This window comes from Bos taurus, unplaced genomic scaffold, assembly GCF_002263795.3.
Source record: "Bos taurus isolate L1 Dominette 01449 registration number 42190680 breed Hereford unplaced genomic scaffold, ARS-UCD2.0 Leftover_ScbfJmS_1899, whole genome shotgun sequence".
Lineage (NCBI taxonomy): Eukaryota > Metazoa > Chordata > Mammalia > Artiodactyla > Bovidae > Bos > Bos taurus.
Window position 1 is genome coordinate 1,555,982 of NW_020190994.1, and position 19,249 is coordinate 1,575,230.

A 19,249-nucleotide genomic window follows, 5' to 3' on the forward strand; every position below is an offset into this window, starting at 1 on the left:
GAGGCTTGGTTCCTGCTTTTGATGACGTCCCGATGGCTCGCTGTGTATCTGGATGTCATCTGTGCCATCTTTGTCACTGTTGTTGCCTTTGGGGCCCTGGCTCTGGCAGAAAGTAAGTACAGTTGTGAATAATGGTTTGTGGTATGCTTACAGTTTATAGTCTTGTTTACAGTTATTAAATTATTGCCACCTCATCTAATATCATAAACTGGTTATAATGAATTATATTAAAGTGTTTGCAGCATATGATTTCACAGTGTGGTCTATATGAAGTCATTTGTGTCTTAATATGAGACTTTTAATCGTTTCATCTTTTGTTGAATGGTTGAAGTCTACACAACTGTCGCAAGCTGAACATTCTTGGTAGTATCCTGTAGTTGGGAGGAGAGAACTAGGTTTACCATTAAGCTTTTCCTTCAGCTTAGAGGTTAGGTTTTAGCTTTAGGGCTATTCAAATCTCTTGGTTGTAGATGCCTGGTACACTGGATTGAGAAAGATTTTCTGCAGCGAAGAACATTGTCCAACTGTGTGGGTACCAGATGAGCTGTTGTTGGTGTGTGTGGCATGAATTCACCGTCCCTAATGATTCCATACTAGCTGCATTGAATCTTTAATATGGAACAATTAGAGTAGTATTTTAGATTTAAAAGCACTTGCTCTTAAAACCTATTGCCTTTTTTTTTTGTGGTTTCAAACTGCAGCTGCATTGGATATGTAGAAAGTTATATTACCTAATGGTTCTTGCAGACATAATGATGGAAGTCTGAATAATGACTTGATTCCTCACCTATATGATATTGTCACATATATGTAAATCCTGATGGGATTAATAAACACATCTCACAGTCTTTCATAGTCATTTTTCCCACTGTATTATGATCTCAATCCACATAGTAAAAGTATGAATAATACTATCATGACATATGAATGATTGAAATATGATAAAGGAATCTTCTTTGTAAAGTTACAGAAGGAGCTGAGCAAGGGTTTAAGAACCATTCTGACTTGATTCTTCTTCTTCCTTGTTTAGCTTTGAACCCCGGCAAGATTGGTCTGGTGCTCTCTCTCGCCCTCACGCTCACACTCATGGGGATGTTCCAATGTTGTGTCAGGCAAAGCATCGAAGCTGAGAATATGGTGATGTTTACCTTATTGTTCTTAGCCTTTTCAAATCTCCTGGCCATTAGCTGGAATAAAAGAAATTCTTAGGTAGAACCATAAAATTCTTGCTTTTACATCATGATTAACAGGGTTTTCTCCCTTTCTTTCTTTCTTTTTTTTGCATCCTCTTCCATCTATTTAAAGTTAATACAAAATAAAATATATATGTGTTTTTCTCAGTCTTATGTGTACTGTGTCGGCAGGTTTTATATTCATCACAAACTGTCTTCAAATATAATAAATATCTCTGCAGGAGAAATGTTCTGAAATCCTGGAGAGAATAAAGGTTAATTTCTTAGTGGCTTTTTTATCTTTGCTTCTTAATAGATAATTCCTCATTGTTGGTTAAGATAAAGGATTCAGCATTTTGAGATTAGTTTATTTAATTAGTAGATTCCTCCACTCCCATTTTAGCATCTGTTCTTGTGTGTGCTGAACACCTGAATTTGCTGGTGTCTCTTCTTTCTGGTCAGATAAGCTCCCGCTCAGAATGCACTATCAGAGTTGTGGAGTTTTGCCACTTTAAGAGACCTTAGTCAATATGTAAATTATAATCTCTTTTGAATATTTGCACCTTCTCCCAAAGGGAGAAAAACAAATGAAAATGAAAACTTTCCACTTCTTGCTTTTAATAAAGCAGAGAGTGACTAATTATTAAAATGAGGTTTGATAACCATCCAGTTCTGCTCATCTATAGCAGATGGCCCTTCTGTAGCTGCACATTACTGATTGGTGTCCATAAGTATTCTTTTCTTAAACAAAATTCCCTTATTTTTTTTTAATTCAGGTGTGAAAACTGGATCAATAAAATCTTTGCATTCATTTCTCTAATTCTTTTAGCTTTCATATAATATTGAAGGAAGTACCTGTAAATGACAAAGTTACAAGACCATGAACAAGTTTGCAAATTGTCAAAGGCCTCATAAAACTCCTACTTCTCTCCTTCATGGATGCTAAGACCTGAGATCTTCTGAACCATGGAAAAGCTGATGTAAAGATATAAAAGCAGAAGGTTTCATTTATAGTCTCTAAACATCCATAAGCAACACCCTCCTTTCCTAACTCCTGTGATGTCTTATGTATTTCAGATGATTTCAGTAGAAAGGGGGATTGAATATACAGAGTGTGAGAAAGAAGTGCTCTGGGAATACAAGTTTCGACCACCACTAGCCTGGCCCCATACAGGAGTGATTGACTTTTACAGTGTGAACTTCAGATACAGCTTAGATGAGCCTCTGGTATTGAAGGACCTGACACCATACATATTCTCAAGTGAAAAGGTTTGTTTAAGCCATTTACCTCTTTAAAATTGAACTAAAGATTTAGTGCTATATCCGCTGTTGGTTTCCTTGTCTATGAGTCCAGAGGATTCTCTTGGATGCAGATTAGATCAATAACATTATACGAGAATCCTTCTTGGAAACTGACCATGGGATGGGGATCCCAGCATTTCTTTCCCTGGGTCATGAGCTCACTCATGGTGTTTGTTGGCCCTGGGCTCTGGAGCTGGAGTTTAACCTGACCCAGGACACTATACTTGACACCTGATTATTCATAGTTGGAAAGTGAGCCCAGCTCCCTGTCATGAACTCTCCCAATATCTCTCCACTTTCTTCCTTTCCATCTTTTCATCTTTGTATTTCTGAAATATTCTCTTATTCCTATGTTACTCGCTGGTTGCAGCCTCCTCCTCTCTCCCTTGGCCCTTGCCGTAAACTTGTCCTCCACTCACCTACACTGAGCTGCCATCTCCCTGCCCTCCCTCCCACAGACTACTTGTTTCTTTCTTTCTTTTTTTTTATATTTATTTTAATTGGAGGCTAATTACTTTACAATATTGTATTGATTTTGCCATACATCAACATGAATCTGCCATGGGTGTACACGTGTTCCCCATCCTGAACCCCCATCCCACATCCCTCCCCGTACCATCCCTCTGGGTCATCCCAGTGCGCATATATATGGAATTTAGGAAGATGGTAACGATAACCCTGTATGCGAGACAGCAAAAGACTTCTTTCTTTAGCACAGATCTGATCCTTACCGGCCTAGTTGACCTGTTGCTAGAAGCATGCTGCTGCTGCTAAGTCACTTCAGTCGTGTCCGACTCTGTGCAACCCCATAGACAGCAGCCCACCAGTCTCCCCCGTTCCTGGGATTCTCCAGGCAAGAACACTGGAGTGGGTTGCCATTTACTTCTCCAATGCTTGCAGCCTACCAGGATCCTCCGTCCATGGGATTTTCCAGGCAAGAGTACTGGAGTGGGGTGCCATCTGGTTGCTAGAAGCCTAGTGAAGCCCTAAGTCCACTTCAGCAGGGGCCGTGGGATGAGCTTGTAGTGAAAACTGAGGAGCCCAGAATCATGACTCAGTCAGGGGTGAGGAACCAGAGCCCCCAGGTGGAGACATGGCCCAGAGATTCACTCAGAGTAGATGAAAGCTAATTGAAGGGAGCGGAGGAAGATGCACTTGGGAGACAGCCGAGAGGTTTGTGATCTGGTCCTGTCAGCGTCCATGTCTTCAGGTGATGTTCCTATTTACACTCAGTTTGGAGCCCTCGACTAGGACCAGGGCAGGATCTTAAAGAAGAAAATAAACCACAACACACAAGGTGGTAGGAAGCTCTTCCCCACCTACCTGTCCAGCACTGAGTCCTAACATGCTCACACCCTCTACACTCAGGTCATGTGTAGATTCTCCCAAAGCACCATGTCCTGCCTGCTTCCGGTGTGCATACACTGCCACTCCACCTCAGAGACACTTCCCTTCTGTTGTCTGGATGGAGAAAGTCAACTCTAATGCATCTGCTTCTTCAGGCCCCTCTCTGCTTCCATAGCATCTTATATATTCAAGATAGGGCTTATAGTAGACCTGTGTTCACAGTAGACAAAAGTTGGAAGCAACCCAAGTGTCCATGATGAAAGTCACAGATGAATGGATAAACAAATATGGTATACCCTTACCATTAAATGATATGTAGCTTTAAAAAAGGAAAAAATGACCATCGATGAACCTTGAGGTTATCATGACATATGAAATAAACCAGACACAAATGGATCCAATACCATATGATTCATTTTTTATGAGGTTCCTGGAGAAATCAAAGACAGAAAGTAGAATGATGGTCCCCAGTGATGGAGGAAAGAGAATAGGTTATTGTTGTTTAATAGGTACAGAATTTCAGTTTTACAAGGGAATATATGTTCTGAGGTTTGGTTATACAACAATGTGAATATACTTGACACTATAATCACTTAATATAGGTAAATTAGTAAATTTCATGTTACATGTTGATGGTGTTGTTCAGTCACTCAGTCATGTCTGACTCTCTATAACTCACATGGACTGCAGCACACCAGGCTTCCCTGTCTATCACCACTTCCAGAGCTTGCTCAAACTCATGTCCGTTGAGTCCGTGATGCCATCCAACCATCTCATCCTCTGTCATCCCCTTCTCCTCCTGCCTTCAATATTTCCCAACATCAGGGTCTTTTCTAATGAGTCAGCCCTTCTCATTAGGTGCCAAAGTACTGAAGCTTCAGCTTCAGCTTCAGCATTAGTCCTTCTAATGAATATTCAGTATTGATTTCCTTTAGGATTGACTGGTTTGATGTCCTTGCAGTCCAAGAAGTTCAAGATTCTTGACAGTCTTCTCCAACACCACAGTTCAAAAGCATCAGTTCTTTGGTGCTCAGCTTTCTTTATGGTCCAACTCTCACATCCATACATGACTACTGGAAAAACCATAGCTTTAAATATATGGAACTTTGTCAGCAAAGTAATATCTCTGCTTTTTAATATGCTGCCTAGGTTGGTCATAAATTTCCTCCAAATAGCAAGTGTCTTTTAATTCCATGGCTGTAGTCACTATCTGCAGTGATTTTGGAGTCCAAGAAAATAAAGTCTCTCACTGTTTCCATTGTTTCCTCATCTATTTGCTATGAAATGAGGGGATTGGATGCCATGACCTTAGTTTTTTGAATGTTGAGTTTTAACAGCTTTTCACTCTCTTCTTTCACTTTCATCAAGAGGCTCTTTAGTTCCTCTTCACTTTCTGCCATAAGAGTTGTGTCATCTGCATATCTGAGGTTATTGATATTTCTTCCGGCAATCTTGATTCCAGCTTGTACTTCATCCATCCAGTATTTTGCATTAAGTACTTTGCATGTAAGTAAAAAAAACAGGGTTACAATATACAGCCTTGACATACTCCTTTCCCAAATTTGAACCAGTCTGTTGTTCCATGTCTGGTTCTAACTGTTGCTTCTTGACCGGTGTACAGGTTTCTACATGCGTTTTGCCACAATTAACATAAAAGATATAGCACCTGTGCTACCCTTCGTAATTTTGAGTCTATATCTCACAGAACCCTGAGGTTTAAGTTCAGGGAGCATCTTATTTTCATCCTCGTTCCTTAGAGAGTGGCATTACAGGTACAGAGAGGGTGCTGGGGACTGCTGGCTAGGAGAGTAACACACACATGTGAACAACCAGTAACCATAACATACTCACAAGACAACTGGGTAAGCAACAGATTACATTTAAATAACCACTCTTTAAAACTCTCCACCACAGACATACCTAGAAGACTATAGCCATGATATAATGAATGATAGCCTTGTAACATGAAAGAATAAACATTCAACTTAATGCCTCAAAGAGACTCAGGGAGCAGCTTCAGTTAGTCACTGAGCAAAAGTTGGCTCCTAATTATTTCTCGTCTCACTGTAGGTCAGGAAGAAGGTGAGGACTTCCGTGTTTGGAAACATTAATCACAGCTCTTGATGCAGCCCTGTCCCTGAGAGTACTGTAGGCAAATCAGTGTTTGATTACTCATAGTTCTGTTTCCATCAGATTTCACCTTGTCAGTATAACTCCACTAATTTGTGTGTGTTTCTTCCAAAGCCATAAAATATGAATTATCTTATAAACTTCATATATAGCTTAAGAACACAACAGTTTTGTATTCTTCCATCTTAAATCTCCCAAAATCGTAGGACTATCTGAGATTCTAAAATGTTTGAGGAAACATTTAATTTGGAGACTGAATTAATATGACAATCTGACTTTTGATCTGTGTCTTGGTCCACTCAGCATCACCATTAGCTTCACTTCTGTGTTGTGAGATGATACCCAGGCAGTGTGTTCTTGAAATGATTTCACTCTACCTGTGTACAACCCATGGAGAAGGCAAAGGCACCTCACTCCAGTACTCTTGCCTGGAAAATCCATGGACAGAGGAGTGTGGTAGGCTGCAGTCCATGGGGTCGCTAAGAGTTGGGCACGACTGAGCGACTTCACTTTGACTTTTCACTTTCATGCATTGGAGAAGGAAATGGCAACCCACTCCAGTGTTCTTGCCTGGAGAATCCCAGGGGCGAGGAAGTCTGGTGGGCTGCCGTCTATGGGGTCGCACAGAGTTAGACATGACTGAAGTGACTTAACAGCAGCAGCAGCAGTGTACAACCCAGTTTTCCTTTCCTACTCACCTGTCCCAGCCCTGTCACTCCTGAAAGTCCTTTGGAGTTGGCTTTGATTAAGAAAGGCTGCTGCAGGAGAGAGGAGGACTTGGGAGTGAGCCCACCCAGTAGAAGAGGTGCTCTGTTGTCTTTCTGCCATGTCCTCTGCTGTCCTGATTCATGGAAGTTAAAGTTAATAGAAAAGTGTCATTGGTGCTATACTGGTTTTTAATTCATGGAAGAAATACCAAGTAAATCTAAAGATCCAAAATGAGATCAATGCAACCCTAGGCTTCCTGGGTAGATTTTGACTTGGGCTGAATTTCTCATTTAGATGATCTTTGGTTGCTTTGATAATTTTAAAGATTCCTGGGCAATTTTAAAGCATTTTCCATCTCTAGAGGTAGATTGATTTTGCTTTGTTATTTTTTTCTTGCTCAGAGATATTACTTGAAATTTAACAGATACTTGCTATGATGTGTAAAAATATTGGTTTCCTACATTTTCTCCTTTTTTTACATATTTTCTCAGTAACTCCTCCCCTCACTTCCAGTTTGTCCCACTTTCCCTCCAAGTTTCCTGATTCCTTGTGACTCAGACTGTGTTGCCAGGGTCAGTATCACCTGCATATCTTCAATCTTCTTATACAGAATCTCAGGCTCACCCAGACCACTTTCTCAGCATTGCATTTGAACAGGACCTTCCAAGAAAGTCCTTTCTCTCCCATAGACAGTTTTTGATGACACATAACCCATGATTCCCAAGAAATGTCCTTTGACAGTTTGAAACCAAACTCATGAATCATTGAAATGCCTGCTGTGTTTGAGCGTGAGGCTCTGGAACATTCTACAGCACTTAATACCCTATAGATTTATTTACTTTCATATTCTGCAAATCACACCTCTACATTATAATCCAATTCTGTGTGATCCCACTGCATTTGTTTGAATCCTTTCCATGGAGTCTGTCTTCATCATGGGCAGTTTTCATCCTGCTCCCGCCTTCCCCACATCAGACTCTTGCAAGGACTAGAGGGATTCCCCACAGGCTCAGCCCTGCCTGGACCTGGAGTCAGAGACAGCCCCACCCAACAGCATATATGTGTGACTCTTTCACCACCTGATGGGATCCAAAATGAGTCTTGCTCCCCAAGCAGGGCAAGAGGTCTGTTTGGCCTGTTCCCCAGGAACAATGTACCCCACTTAGCTGCAGGTTTCTCTCCCAGCCCAACTATGGGTAGGTTCTTCCTGCAGACAGCCAGCCCACCTGACCTCACTTTCTCTGTTTTACCTACAGAGAGGGACATAATAAAGTGTCAGGCCATCCAGGTGATAAGAAAACCATCAGCAGATGGAAAAGAAGTCAATATATGTGGACTTGAGTCCCATCTTGTGACTTTTAGGCTCTGTTATTTCAGGTAGACTTAGTTGCCTGACACTTTAGGCATGGCCTTAGTTGCCAGGCTACTTAGATGGCCTGATACTTTTATCTTGTCCCTCTGTGTAGCTAAAACAGAGAAAGTGGGGAGAGGTGTGCTGTTACTGTTGCTGTTAAGTCGCTTCAGTCGTGTCCGACTCTGTGCGACCCCATAGATGGCAGCTCACCAGGCTCCCCCGTCCCTGGGATTCTCCAGGAAAGAACACTGGAGTGGGTTGCCGTTTTCTTCTCTAGGGGAGAGGTGTATCTGCAGTTAAAGGAACATGTCTAACATAGAGATCTTATGACGGGAGAGTTGAAGCATAACATGAACATAGATGCATAAAATGTGATGGGTGGAACAAGAGGGATGACTTCACTGAGCAAAGAGGGTACCTGAGGTCAGGTTGGCTGGCTGTCATGAGTTTGAGCAAACTCCAGGAGTTGGTAATAGACAGGGACGCCTGGCATGCTGCAGTCCATGGGGTCACAGAGTCGGACACGACTGAGCAACTGAACTGACTGACTGAATTAATCTTCTGTGGGCTTCCCAGGTGGCTCAGTGGTAAAGAATTCACCTGCAATGCAGGAGACATGGGTTCAGTCTATGGGTCAGAAAGATCTCCTGGAGAAGGAAATGGCTACCCACTCTGATATTCTTGCCTGGGAAATCTCGTGGACAGAGGAGCCTGGTAGGCTACAGTCCATGGGATCACAAAAGAGTCAGATACAACTTAGCAACTAAACAACAATAACAACAACAACATAATTAAGGAAAGAATTTATTCTGTTTTTCAAAAGTAGTACAGCTGGCATTCCAGTACTGAATGTGGTCCTTAAAATGAGGAATTGAGTCATGAAGCATTGCATGGGAAGAATTTTCAGGGCTTGGCACTACACTGGACTTTGGGAAAACTGGAAGTAAGGTAGACATTTTGAGCCTATGAGCCTGGGAAAGAAGTAATGAGATTAGAGTGGGGAAATCAGAGGAAGCAGCTGTTTTGTGTGGGCCATTGGGTGTTGATCATGTTAGGTTTGGTATATGAAGAGAGATCTAAATGCAATTATCTAACAAGTTGGTGTGATCATCAGAAACCAACACCTCTATGGTCTGGGAAAACAGCAAGGGGCCATCACAAAGCAGCTAAAATAAGATTGTCTCCAAATATCTTTTTGTTAGGAATGCAAACTTATTCCTGCTGGTGACACTCTGCATGGCCAATTGGTAAAACACATTGATGACCTGGGAAAGACTTGAGACTATAGTTTTGATTACTGAATGGTAGAAATAGCCAGAGCCTGGTTTTCTTTGAGTAGCCTTTTTCTTACTCTCCTCACTGGGGTTTGGAGCTCACAGTCCTGTTGTTGTGAGCAGCCTGTGGTGCCCCTGAGAATCTTGGCCATTTACCAAGAGTTTGTTCCTGTTTGCACAGGTGGATCAGTTTTAGTGGAGCTGAGAGTATGGAAACATACATTCTCATAGACACAGTTCTCATCTGTGTCCTGATTCGTGTTGATTTATATATGGGAACAGCCATATATATGGCTGTATATATATATATATACACATATACATACATAAATATATATATATATTTATATATGGGAACAGCCATAAATACAGACATACCTGGTTTGATTGTGCATCACAGATAGTGCTTTAAAAAAAAAAAAATTGAGCATTCATCGCAGCCCTGCATCGAGGAAATGAATCAGCACCATTTTTCCTACAGCATTTGCTCAGTTTGTATCTCTCACATTTTGGTGATTCTTGCAATATTTCAAACTTTTTTGTTTTGCTTTTATTGTGGTGATCTGAAATTTCATGTTACTATAACCGAATAAAGGCTCAGATAGTGGTTAGTGTTTTTAGAACAATAAAGTATTTGAAAATTAAGGTATGTACATTGTAGACATAATGTAGACTATAATATAGTGTCAATATTGTGGTATTTATATTATTGAGGTGGTCTGGAACCAACTCTGCAATATCTTTGAGGTCTGTGTGTACACAGAGCACATGAGTTTATATATACATATGTATATATATATATATATGTATATATGTATATATACACACACACACACACACACACACATACATATACATCCATACATACCCTAGACCTGCTTATGTACAGAGACTGGTCCATCTATATTATATAAATTAGGGTATAATATAAGGTACAAAATGGCCTCAAAGATAATAAAATTAGGTAAACCCTCTTTTCTTACATTTAACCTCTGTAATGATAAATTATTTTTTTTAAATGCCATGACTGATTTTGCAGGCTAAGATTCGATACTTTGGAGATATTCAAGTGAGAAAATATGAAAGGTTCCGAGCATGGGCATTCTGATAACAGTGCTCAGAAAAATTTAGTTCTCTGTTCAAATCCAAGAGTTTTAAAAATTTACTGAGTTAATTGACAAATGATTGAATGCATGTCTTACACCCCTCATTGATTCCAAATCCCTAAATAGAGAAATTGAAATCATCTCTTGGGAAGTTCCCACCAGGGAATTTGCAGTTGAGCAAGCTCATTGGTCAGGAAAAAAAAAAAAAGTCTCTGCATACATATTGAATGCACATAGTTAAAAGCCAGTCTTTACAGTATAGTTTTATTCCCCACCAAGATTTTTACCTGTATTATACAGATTCTTTAATCTTACTGTTAGTACACTTAATTTTTCTCTGCTTTTTAAAAAAATCTTTAAATTTTATATTATAGTTGATTAACAGTGTGTTAGCTTGATTAACAGTGTGTTAGTTGATTAACAGTGGTGTGTTAGCTTAATGTGTACAGCAGAGTGATTCAGTTATACATATACATGTGTGTATTCTTTTTCAAATTCTTTTCCATTTAGATTATTACATAGCATTGAGCAGAGCTGCCTGTGCTGTACAGTAGGTTCTTGTTGGTTATCCATTTTAAATATAGCAGTGTGTACATGTCAGTCCCAAACTCCCTATCTCTGTTTTGGTTTTAATAACTAGACTGACACTTGACATGTATCTTTCCAAGATTCAGTTGTAAGTATTAATTTGTTATAAAATGCCTTTTGAACTGCTCAAATGAAAGGCCCCATATAAATAGCAAATGTTGTTTGTGTTGTTGTTGACTCATTATGTGTATTCTGTCTATTGGCCACTGTCTTTTAAGACACTGAGAAATGCATTTTATAATTTTAAGGTGTTTCCTTTCAAGATAGAATATAATCAAAATATTTAACATAAGTGATTTATTTTCTCTACCAAAGAATAATTCCTCTTAAATAACAGATCCCTGAAAAAGTGAGTATTTGGTTATGTATCACACTTCTGACTAGACTTGACATCTCTGTACAATTACCCATATAATTCTAAAAGTCAAAATACCCAGACAAGTAGGGATAAAGCTAATTTATAAGCTGACTTCTTACGGACCACTTAGAAGACTGCTGGCTTTTCACTGCTAGTATATTGATTCTATTAGTTTTAACTTGTCTTGTGACCATGGGTTCCCAACCAGGGGACAGTTGTCAATGTCTGAAATTTTTGGTCGCCATAGTTTGTGGGGTGATTCTGGTATCCAGTGGGTAGAGTCCATGGCTACTGTTAACCCTCCAGAAATACACAGGGTAGTCCCCTATCCCCTCAACAAAATATCAATAGTGCCATCCATGTTTGAGAAACTCAGAGACTACTCTTTATATAGAACTTTCTAAAATCATCTTCAGCAATCAGATTTTCTGCTAGGTTGGTTGCATACTGTTAATTCTTAATCCTTCCTGGATTGCTTCACAGGTTGGCATCGTGGGAAGAACGGGAGCTGGAAAAAGTTCCCTCATTGCTGCCCTTCTTAGATTGTCAGAGCCTGAAGGTAGAATTCTAATTGATGGCATCTGGACAACTGAAATTGGACTTCATGATTTAAGGAAGAAAATGACAGTTGCACCTCAGGTATGCACATCAGAGTATTCTCACGTGTTCTTTTTATGAGGCACCTGATTTAATTGCTTTTAATTTGATTGTTTTTTTTTTTTTTTTTCCAAATTGCATGAAAGGTTGATCCTTTTTCTCCCAATAGAGAATATCTTTGGCAGCAGGTATTTTCAATGGGCATTTTATCAGATACCAGACTCTGTTTGTTTATTCATTTGTTTCTTTTGTGTACGTGTTATTTTATAACTGACCCAGACAGATTTCTGGACTTAGACTTTTTTAGGTGTCATGATTTTGTCTATTAATAACCACATAATTCTAAGGCAAAATGATAACTGGTTTGTGCAGCACTGGAGAGATTCCTATAGGGAAACCTGAATTTTGTGTTTTAATGATGGAATTTTGTTGTAGGAAATAAAACCACCTTTTCAAGGGTGATTACCTCCCTGGAGGACTTTCTGTGAAACTGTGGGGCTTTGAAAATTATAGGGTATATAGATGCTTTGGGGAGTCTTTTAGAATTCAGCTATTAGTAAATTATTTTAACCAGGGAGGCAGTACAGAATAATGACTTAGAACAGAGGACTTGGAATTCCATCTTTGTGTACCTCAGTTTTTTCTCCCTTACAAGGCAGCTAACAGTCCAACTCGTTGAGCTGTTGTGAGGGTTAAATGGGCCAGTTCATGTGCGGTGCTTCACCCCTTATGTGATGGTTGTGATGGTGAAGCTTTGAATTGATCTCTTCCTGGGCTCTGATTCTGTATTCCTTTGTTCTGATTCTTTGTTTTTGTTTGTTTCATGTGGGTTTGTTTTTGGTTTGCTGTTTTTGTTCTTCTTGCTAAAGAAATATGATTTTTAGGGAGTGTTTTAGAGGCTGGATTATATAAATATGCACAGTAGAAACTCCTGAAAGTTAAAAATAGTATTATCATCAGTTCAGGTCAGTTCAGTACAGTTGCTCAGTTGTGTCCAACTCTTTGCGACCCCAGGGACTGCAGCACGCTAGGCTTTCCCATCCATCACCAATATCCGGAGCTTGCTCAAACTCACGTTCATCAAGTCAGTGATGCCATACAACCATCTTAACCTGTGTCATCCCCTTCTCCTCCTGCCGTCAATCTTTCCCAGCATGAGGGTCTTTTCAAGTGAGTCAGTTCTTTGCATCAGGTGGCCAAAGTATTGGAGTTTCAGCTTCAACATCAGTCCTTCCAATGAATATTCAGGACTGATTTCCTCTAGAATGGGCTGATTTTATCTCCTTGCAGTCTTAGGGACTCTCAAGAGTCTTCTCCAACACCACAGTTCAAAAGCATCAATTCTTCGGCACTCAGCTTTCTTCACAGTCCAACTTTCACATCCATACATGACCACCGGGAAAACCATAGCCTGACTAGATGGACCTTTGTTGGCAAAGTAATGTCTCTGCTTTTGAATATGCTGTCTAGGTTGGTCATAACTTTTCTTCCAAGGAGCAAGCATCTTTTAATTTCACGGCTGCAATCACATTCTTCAGTGATTTTGGAGCCCAAGGAAACAAAGTCTCTCACTGTTTCCATTGTTTCTCCTATTTGCCATGAAGTGATGTGACCAGATGCCATGATCTTAGTTTTCTGAATGTTGAGTTTTAAGCCAACTTTTTCACTCTCCTCTTTCACTTTCATCAAGAGGCTCTTTATTTCTTCTTCGCTTTCTGCCATAAGGGTGGAGTTATCTGCATATCTGAGGTTATTGATATTTCTCCCGGCGATCTTGATTCCAGCTTGTGCTTCATCCTGGCCAGCATTTTGCATGATGTACTGTGCAGATAAGTTAAATAATCAGGGTGACAATAAACTGCCTTGATGTGCTTTTTTCCTGATTTAGAACCAGTCTGTTGTTCCAGGTACAGTACTAACTGTTGCTTCTTGACCTGCATACGGATTTCTCAGGAGGCAGATCAGGTGGTCTGGTATTCTCATCTCTGTAAGAATTTTCTACAGTTTGTTGTGGTCCACACAGTCAAAGGTTTTGGCATAGTCACTAAAGCATAAGTAAATATTTTTCTGGAACTCTCTTGCCTTTTCGATGATCCAGCAGATGTTGGCAATTTGATCTCTGGTTCCTCTGCCTTTCCTAAATCCAGCTTGAACATCTGGAAATTCATGGTTCACATACTGTTGAAGCCTGGCTTGGAGAATTTTGAGCATTTCTTTACTAGTGTGTGAGATGAGTGCAATTGTGTTGTAGTTTGAACTTTCTTTGGCATTGCCTTTCTTTGGGATTGGAATGAAAACTGAACTTTTCTAATCCTGTGTACTTGCAATTAAGTTAAATAAGCAGAGTGACAATATACAGCCTTGACATACTCCTTTCCCAATTTGGAACCAGAATTATCATATGATACTGCAATTCTATTTTAGGATATAAACCCCAAATATTGAAAGCAGGGTCATGAGTAGATCTCTATATATGTGTGTTCATAGCAACATTATTCACAATAGCAAAAATATGGAGTCACCTAAGGTCCCATTGACAGATAACTGCAAAAACAAAAAATGGTTGCTGCTGCTGCTGCTAAGTCACTTCAGCCATGTCCGACTGTGTTATATATATATGTGTGTTTATATATATATATATATATAAACACACATACATACATACACACACACACATGTACACAATGGAATATAATTCAGCCTTAGAAAGAAAGCCAATTCTGACACATGCTACAATACAGATGAACCTTGAGGAAACTATGTTAAGTGAAATAAGCCAGTCACAGATGATAATTGCTGTATAATTTTATTAATATGAAGTACCCAGTTTAGTCAGTTCATAGAGACAGGAAGAATGGTGGGTACCTAGAGTTGCAGGGAGGGAAGTTGTTTAATGGCTATAGAGTTTCACTTGTGCAAAATGGAAGGAGTCTGTGGCTAGATGGTGGTGATGGCCGTACAATAATGGGAGTGTATTTAATATTACTGAAATGTATACTTAAAAGTCATTAAGATGGTAAATATTATGTCTTGTTGAGTGACTAAGTCATGTCTGACTTTTTGCACCACATGGACTATAACCTACCAGGCTCCTCTGTCCATTGGATTTTCCAATCAAGAATACTGGAGTGCATTGCCATTTCCTTCTCCAGAGCTCCTCAACCCAGTGATCAAACCCACATTTCCTCCATTGCAGACATTGGCAGGCAGATTCTTTACTGCTGAGCCACACTATTTTGCCACAGTTTAAAAACAATTTTTAAAATATATGCCTTTCAGGAAAAATTGGAATAAATTTTCAGCACCTGTAACCCTTATATTTAAAGATTTCCTCTGGCTACCAGATTCATGACTTAGTAGTTTCAGTAGAATGAAGGAGTTTAGATTCCCAAGTTTTGATTGTACCAATCTCTGAAATGAATCAAATGAGACTAATTAGCAGAAATAGTCGACGTGTCTAAGTCCTTTTATATCCTCAGATGAAAGAATCTATAAATGTGCCCTGTGTTATTTTTAATATCTCTTAATTAAAAAAATAGGTTGTATACTTGTGTGTATAAGAGAACTTTATCAATAAAGAAAAACATGGGATGATTCTTGGCCCTGCTGGTAATATTTGGAATCACATCTGAGCGAAGACTAAACATCTCTCAACATCACTAGGTTTTGGTTCTGTTCCATCAGTCTCCACCATACTTTTGCTCATGCTCTGTGTACACACTCTGGAGGAGGAGGAGAACATGATTACAAAGCAGTGCTAAACTTTGTATTCAGGTAAATAATGATCACCAACCATTATAACTACAAAACTTATTATTCCACTTTATATGCCTTTGTCTCCAAGGCACAATGTTGGTTGATAAAAGAGAGAGTAGGGTCTCTCTCTTCTATAGGGACCCTACTGCTGGGAGCCAGCGCAGGAGTTCCCACCCATGACAAAGGTCATGTGGAGAGGCCTGATATGCAAAGGCGAGCTAGGACTCAAGGGGACCCCTGGATCTGCTTGAGCATCTACCCCCAGAACCAGAATCTGTCTGTTTTGCTATTTTACGACTTTCACCAACTCCTCTGACATTAACGGGGGGCTATCCCCGACCACCTTTCTCTGAAGAAAATCAACTTAGAGCTCTAGTTAATTAGCCTCCTGGGCATAGTAGGAGTGTTTCAATCCAAACCCCTCAGATGGCTCTCTAACTTGCCTGACAGGTTTATCCGGACTCCTACAGCTACGCATACGATTGTTTACAGCCTCCTAACTGCGAGAGGCATGGGAAGCTTAAGATATTCAAATAATATAGAGCCTCTCGGAGAGTTAGAAATTATTAGAATAGAACTGGTGGAGGATTTCATTGTTGAGCCAATGCTTGCTGCCAAGTTTCCACGTCCCCTGTATTGTGTCCTTGGGATTATAATTAATATAGTTGATATATAGAAAAAAATAAGTAGTGGCCTTGGTGTTAGCAAGTTTAGATCCTTAAGGTAATAAATTCTTTCCTTGTTGCAAGCCCACTACACCTTTGCCCTATAGGAATGCAAATTTATCTAACACTTTCGGAGGATGGCACCAAACTTTAAAATGATCACTCAGAAAAAAAAAGTTTTCTGGTTAACTAACCTTTATCAGAACAAAGAGTCATAAAATGTTAATAGGCCTCCTGGCCAGAAGATGATGTAAATCACCTAAAGCATTTGCATGCGATAAGTTTACAGAAAAGAAAGGCTGGTCTCAATAAGGATCAAGGACTGCCGACTTTGCATGACTTTATACCCCCTATTATCCTCTATGCACAAATTAAGGTATATAAGCTCCCTTTAAAAATAAAGCTACGGGCCTCGCTCATCAGGCTTGGTCTCCCCGTGTTGTTCTTGCTTCCTTTTCTCTCCTTTTCTTCTCTGTTCTTCCTTCAGGATGACTGATCGGAGCGTGGGGGCTCTCTGAGACCACTTACCTGCCTGGGCTTCTAAGACCCACTCGAGAAGGTACCTAAGGTGGGGCACCTTCAGCTATTCGAGAGGGCGCCTGCGGCCTCCGTGGTCAGAGCAAGTTTGGTGTCACGAACTTTATTGGTTTCCCATGTAAACCAGTCAGATCAAGCTTCTGTCTCTCCCCTTTTGCTACTCTTTCACCAAAGCCATCCTCCTGAAGATATTCCTGGATCCAACCGGGGCTAGACCCTGGTACCCTGCAATGTGAAAGGTCTCAGGAAATCATACAGAAGGCAGCCAGGGATAGAATATTTAAGAATTTAGACCAAATGTTACCATGACCCACATTTTAATTCCTGCTGTGCCTCTTACAACTGTTGAGACTTGATGAAGTCACTCGGTTTCCAAACTTCAGACTCCTTATCCTTAAACTAGATCTAGGAATTACTGCTGCACAGATGTGTTGTGAAGATGTAGCTGGGTGAGAAAATGTTTGTGTTCCATGTCTGGTTCTTGAGAATGCTCAGTCAGTAGTAATTATCTTTATTCTTAAGGATTGGGGCACTGGACTTTCAGAGATTGTTTCTACTTAAATAAAAAGAGTAATACATTCTGAAACAATTTTGCTTTTCAATTTCTATTTATGTTTTTTTGTGTGATTTTATTTATATTTATTGGTTATAAACCAAATTATTTATATAAGTTTAAACAGTAAAGCAAAAAATAAAAACCAGAAAAACACCCCCCACCAACCCAACACACACAATAGGAGTTTTGGGGAAAAGTAAACCAGAAAAATATGTCTAACCTCTTTTCTATGAGGAACAAAAGGAGAGAATATCACTTTTAATTTCATTTTGATTTCATATTCCCTTCCCACCAGCTTCTTTCCTGACTACCACCCTGTACACACTCTTACTTTCCAGTCCCCCACCAAGACCTCTGGCCTTTTTCTCAGCTCTCCCCATATTCTTAACTATTGTCTCCCTGTCCTTAAGGACAGGGCCTGTGTCTCTCATTTCTGTTGTTCCAGTGCTTGTTGCAGACTCTTACAAGCTACACAGGTATTAGTAATATTTTCAAAAGTTTGTGGAATCCCTAACAGGTTTTAGCCTTTATCCCTATCATGTCCTAGCTAATCTTCACAATTCTCCTGTTTTCCTTATCTGACAGATTTAAAAACCACAACATGTGAGTTTAGGGCATCCTTGGTGGCTCAGCAGTAAAGAATCTTCTTGCCAGTGCACAGACGTGGGTTTGATCCCTGGGTTGGGAAGATTCCCTGGAGAAGGAAATGGCACCCCACTCCAGTATTCTTGCCTGAGAAATCCCATGGACAGAGGAGCCTGACAGCTACAGTCCATGGGGTTGCAAAAGAGTCATACATGACTTAGTGATTAAACAACAACAACTGTGAGCTTAACCCACTGCCCAGGTAAGCAGCAAGCAGTGAAGTCAGGGTTTGAATTCTGTGTGTGTCTGTTTATTTTTTTTTAAGTTGAAGTATGGTTCTTTACAGTGCTTCAAATGTTCAACAAAGTGATTCAATTTTATGTGTGTGTGTGTGTGTGTGTGTGTGTATGTATGTGTGTGAGCAAGTATATTCTTTTTCATTCTATTTTCCATTATAGGTTATTACAAAATACTGAGTATAGTTACCTGTGCTATACAATAGATCCTTGTTCTTTTTTTTTTTTTTTATATACAGTAGTGTGTATCTGTTAATCACAAATTTCTGATTTATCCCTTCCTCCTGCTTTGCCCTTTGGTAATCTAGTTTGTTTTCTATGTTGGTGAGATTATTTCTGTTTTATAAATAAGTTCATTTATATAATCTTTTTTAGATTCTACATATAAGTGATATCATACTACATTTGTCTTTCTCTGACCTACTTGGTATGATAATCTCTAGGTCCATCCATGTTACTACAAATTGCATTATTTCATTCTTCTTTATGACTGAGTAATATTCTATGTGTATGTCTTTGTGTGTATATACTGTGTATGTATATATAAATATAGTGTGTGTATATATATAGTGCTATATATATGTGTATATATATATATATATATATATGCATACTACTTGTAAGCACTACTTAACAAGACATGGAAGCAACCTAAATATACATTGACAGATGAACTGATAAAGAGGTGCTTTTATCAGTTGAACAGATAAAGAGATGCTTAATGTCTTATAAGCACTACTTAACAAGACATGGAAGCAACTGATTTATCAGTTCATCTGTCAATGGACAATTAGGTTGCTTCCATGTCTTGTAAGTAGTGCTGCTGTGAACATCGGGGAGCATGTATCTTTTGAATTAGAGTTTTTGTCTTTTCTGGATACGTGGACAGGAGTGGGTTTGCTGGGTCATATGATAACT

General features: G+C 39.6%; 1 protein-coding gene across 2 annotated transcripts in view; it reads left to right on the top strand.

Annotated features, from left to right (window-relative positions):
- The window catches only part of LOC132342101 (ATP-binding cassette sub-family C member 4-like), a 168,041-nt gene that overhangs the window by 129,066 nt on the left and 19,726 nt on the right, over window positions 1-19,249 (top strand). For both annotated transcript variants that reach the window (XM_015473885.3, XM_010810912.4), the window contains 4 exons: window positions 2-112; window positions 1,031-1,137; window positions 2,250-2,441; window positions 11,823-11,978. In XM_015473885.3, the coding sequence (XP_015329371.2) occupies window positions 2-112; window positions 1,031-1,137; window positions 2,250-2,441; window positions 11,823-11,978 (566 nt within the window). The remainder of the gene's footprint in view (window position 1; window positions 113-1,030; window positions 1,138-2,249; window positions 2,442-11,822; window positions 11,979-19,249) is intronic.